This window comes from Bidens hawaiensis, unplaced genomic scaffold (genome assembly GCF_021521415.1).
Source record: "Bidens hawaiensis isolate Kalapana, Puna unplaced genomic scaffold, B.hawaiensis_p1.1 tig00051483_1, whole genome shotgun sequence".
NCBI lineage: Eukaryota > Viridiplantae > Streptophyta > Magnoliopsida > Asterales > Asteraceae > Bidens > Bidens hawaiensis.
Genome location: NW_027499242.1, coordinates 61,734 through 66,357, shown reverse-complemented (window position 1 = coordinate 66,357; position 4,624 = coordinate 61,734). Strand labels below are relative to the sequence as shown.

General features: G+C 44.3%; 1 protein-coding gene across 1 annotated transcript; it reads left to right on the top strand.

Annotated features, from left to right (window-relative positions):
• Window positions 1-748: 748 nt before the first annotated feature.
• Window positions 749-1,399, top strand: LOC143599099 (uncharacterized). Its single transcript, XM_077077144.1, has 2 exons — window positions 749-856; window positions 1,067-1,399. Exons 1-2 carry the CDS (start codon window positions 749-751, stop codon window positions 1,397-1,399), a joined length of 441 nt encoding a protein of 146 aa, XP_076933259.1.
• Window positions 1,400-4,624: the final 3,225 nt, after the last annotated feature.

Sequence of the window (4,624 nt, the reverse complement as noted above, 5' to 3'; positions counted from 1 at the left end):
CGAGGCACAATTGAACTACACCACCACCGAAAAGGAGTTGCTATCAGTGGTGTATGCCTTAGATAAGTTTCGCTCGTATATCTTGGGAAGTAAAGTTGTGGTATACTCGGATCATAGTGCGGTGCGTTATTTGATGGAAAAGAAGGATGCAAAACCGCGTTTGATTCGATGGGTGTTATTGTTGCAAGAGTTTGACCTTGAAATTCGCGACAAGAAGGGATGTGAAAATGTCGTGGCCGATCACTTGTCGAGAATTACCTTTGAGGGTGTTGATGATCCGAAAGAGATAAACGAGAGATTTCCGGATGAACAGTTGCTCGTTGTTTCGACCGCACCATGGTATGCCCATTATGTCAATTATTTGGCCACGGGTGCGATTCCGGAATATTGGTCCAAGAAGAGAAGGCAACAATTTGCAGCCCAAGTTAAGCAATACATTTAGGATGAACCGGATCTCTTCAAGATTGGAGCGGATCAAGTAGTGAGAAGAAGTGTACCCGAGAACGAAGTACAAGAGATCTTGAAACACGCTCATTCGTCGGCATGTGGGGGCCATTTTAGTGGCTCTAAAACGGGGTACAAAGTACTTATGTGTGGATTCTATTGGCCGACGATTTTCAAGGATGCTAGTGAATTCGCTCGGCATTGTTTAGATTGCTAACAAATGGGGGGTATATCGAGACGGAATGAAATGCCCTTATAAACTATTTTGGTTGTAGACATTTTCGATGTGTGGGGCATAGACTTCATGGGCCCGTTTCCAAATTCGTGCGGGTACTTATACATTCTTGTTGCGGTTGACTATGTGTCAAAATGGGTCGAAGCCGTTGCAACAAGAACTAATGATCATTCCGTGGTGTGTAAATTTGTACAAGCCAACATCTTCTCAAGATTTGGGATTCCCCGAGTTATCATAAGTGATAGTGGATCACATTTCAAGAATTTTGCATTTGGCAAATTGTTGAAGCGTTATGGTGTGAATCACCGAATTGCAACACCCTATCATCCTCAAACAAGTGGCCAAGTTGAAGTGTTGAATCGACAAATTAAAGAAATTTTGATGAAGACGGTTCGAGTTGATAGAAAAGACTGGTCGACTAAGTTAGATGATGCATTGTGGGCCTATCGCACGGCTTACAAGACGCCGATTGGTACTACTCCGTATCGGTTGGTGTATGGAAAGGGATGCCATTTGCTAATGGAGTTGGCTCACCGGGCATTATGGGCAATTAAGAGTGTTAATTTGGATTACAAGGGAGCCGGTGAGTTAAGAAAGTTGAAATTGAACGAGTTGGAGGAAATCCGGGATGAGGCATATGAATGTGCTTCGAATTACAAAGACAAATTGAAGAGAGTGCACGATGCCAAGATAAGGAAACGGACATTTGAGGTTGGGTAAAAAGTGTGGCTTTATAATTCAAGACTCAAATTGTTTCCCGGAAAGCTCAAGAGCAAATGGATGGGCCCGTTTGTGATCACTAGGGTCGGGAAGTTTGGCGATGTGAAGATTGAAGACATGCAAAGTCAAGCTAAACAAGTTGTGAATGGCCATCGTCTCAAACCATACTTAGATGGGAAAGATGTGAACATGCTTAACAATGACAAGGTGAGTTTCCTCTTAAGCTCACCGGACGGTTCCACCGCATAAAGGCCAAGGTGCGTTGTAGGGTGTAAATAGTTTGCGTTAACATTGTTTTTCAAAGTTACCTCTCTCTCTCGTGGGAGTGTGTTCGAGTCAAGTGTGGGGAAGTCCTTAGGATTTTCTCTACCGCGTTGAGGACAACTCGGGTTTTTCATGGGGGGTAGGGTAATTTTAGTTTTCGTTTATTCTAAGTATCGATTAATCTTTAGTTGTCTTTCCTTAAAAAAAAAAAGAGGTCCACCGTGGACCACGGTTCAGACCGTGGGCCATGGTCATGTCAGCTTAAGACACGGTCCAGAGAGTCACCACGGTACGGTGCTTTCTGGAAATTTTGGAACAACATCACCGTGGACCACGGTTCACACCGTGGCCCACGGTCCCTCTTGGCTGGATCGTTGACTTTGGTCAACCGTGGACCACGGTTCACACCGTGTCCCACGGTGCGCGCCGAACTGCTGCAGATTGACGGGGGTTAAGGGCGCTAAACGGGTTTTAAAATTTTTTTACAACCATTTTCAACCACAAACTTTACCAACCCTTTTCTATACCTTCATATTCTATCTTTCAAACCCTAATTTCACCATCTCTTTCTCTCATTAATCCCAAAACCTAAACTTGTTAACCATTTTGTAAGTGAATTCGTGAAAAGATTAACAATACAACTCTCTTTCCTTCTCATTCTCAAGTGTTATCCCGTTTGTGAGGATTTGAATCTTGAAAAGTTCAAAAATTTTGGGGGTTTCTTGTTGGCTCGTTAAGAATTACTTGTATCATTCTAACACACCAACCAAGGTATGTATCTATCAATTCTTTAAATACATTGCAGAAATTGTTAGGATAGTGTTAATTTGTGTAAACCCACTTGCTTGTTAGTGATAATGGTTACAAATTAGAGTTGTGGATAAAAAATAAATGCTTGAAATTAGTGATTTTTTCATGGCAAAGTTGAAAAATTAAGTGTTTATTGAAGAATTGTGACATTGGTTAATTATAATAACAAGTTGTTTATCCACAACTATGGTAGCAAGCAAGTGTGGGGATGGACATATTGAATTAACTTGGTTGTCTTTGGTGATTTGTGTGTACAGATGGGAAGGAATTCAGACAATGGGAAAGGAAAGGCGGCATCTTTGAGTAGTCGGGCCGCCCAATCCAAAAGACAACGGTTGCGAGAGGAGCAAGAGCATGTTCAAGTAGAAGTCCCAAGGCCCGACTGGAGGGGTGGGGTGCTGTTGAGCTATGCTGTAGAATGGCAACCGGAGTTATTCAAGGAAAAGATGAGCGGTATAAAAGAAAGATTGGAAGGGTTCATGTGTGAAAAGGAGGTGACCGACTCGGGGTTTGAGGCATTTGGCGTTTTCGACAAGTTCGAAGCTTTAGGTTGGGAAGCTGCTCTCTAGTGTTATGATGGAGAAAGCGCGGTGTTGTATGACAGGGCAATTGAGGAGTGGGTATCTACCTTGAGGTGCCCACCGTTCAAGAAGGGTTCGGAGATGAAGTTGATCGGTACTGTGGGTGGAACGACCGTGGAAATGTCCTTTGAAACACTCAATCAAGTTGCTCACTTCGACAACAAGCCGGCCAATTCATATGTATACCCGTCGGTCAAAGATTTGTTTGACCATCCCGACAGAAGCCCACAATGGTATAATATATTATTATTGGTATTGGCGGGGGGTAGAGGTACGGGGTCGAACTTTAAGAGGAGGGAGTTGAGGATTCAAGCTCAATTGTTGATGACGATATGTCTATCTAATGTGATATCCCGCCGGAGCGACATTTCGGTAGTGAGAAACAGTGATATGTCGGTGGTGGCCGCATTGATGAATGGACAACCGCGGATTTCCTTTCGCTACTTGGCCATGTTGAACATATGGACGAGTAGAGAGAGCAATAAGAGGAGGCTGATCCCGCATTGCCGATTGATCACGGCAATACTGAAGTTGCATGGCGCCATTCCAACAGGTTCGGTTGGGTTGAAAAAGACGTTTACGGAACACAAATTGGATTCGTTGGGCCCGTGGTGGACTTATACAAAAAACGAACGGTTCCATCAATTGAAGAACGGTAGTGTGAAGTGGCGAGTGTTAAGGGAGGATGTTGAAAATGAAGCGGATGGCGAACAAGAGGAAATAATAGAAGAGGGAAGTGACGATGATGAAATGGAGATGGTTGGTGAGGCGAATGTTGGTGGTAGTGGGTCCCAACAAAGGGGTTGGGACTATTCTTCGGGTTACACGTCATATGGAAACAATTGGGCTCACATGGGTTCGATAAACGAGGTGGTGGAGAGGCATCGGCCCTCCACTTTTGATACTTGGTCGGAGGAGACTCGGTCACTTTTTGACCACCAAACTTTCATGGGGGCGTATCATGAACGGGCAGAGAAAGAGAGGCACGACCGCAATGAGATGTGGAACCGTGCTCACGCCTATGCGCGCGAGCACGAAACAAATATGCGGTACATGGATGATAGGAACAGAAGAATGCATGAACAATGGCATGCAGGTGAGGAGGTCGTCCCAGATCCACCAAGTGTGGATTACACATCTTTTCCTCCATACGACGGCTCCGTGCGATACCCCGAGCCTCCATTGCACCACTCCATATGGGTGGACCCGATGCAGTCGATAGCACCTCCACCACCATCTTCGGGAGAGGGCAGCAGCGGCGGAAGTGGAGCGTTTAACTTTGGTGAATTTTCGGACTTCATGACCTCCATTTTCGGGCCGCCTCAACCGCCTTACTATTGATAAGGGCCTCGTCACACCAGGTGCATGTGTTTTTGTTTATTGTGTACAGTTGTTTATTTTGTTTTCGGTTTAGTTTTTGGGTGGTAGGGAGGAGGATTGAATCTTTTGCGATCATGTTTTTGTGTATGCTTCTCTCAAAACCGTACATTGGGGACAATGTATCTCAAGTGTGGGGATGGGGAATCTTTTTTGAATAAAAAAAAATAAAAATAAAATTAAATAAAAAAAA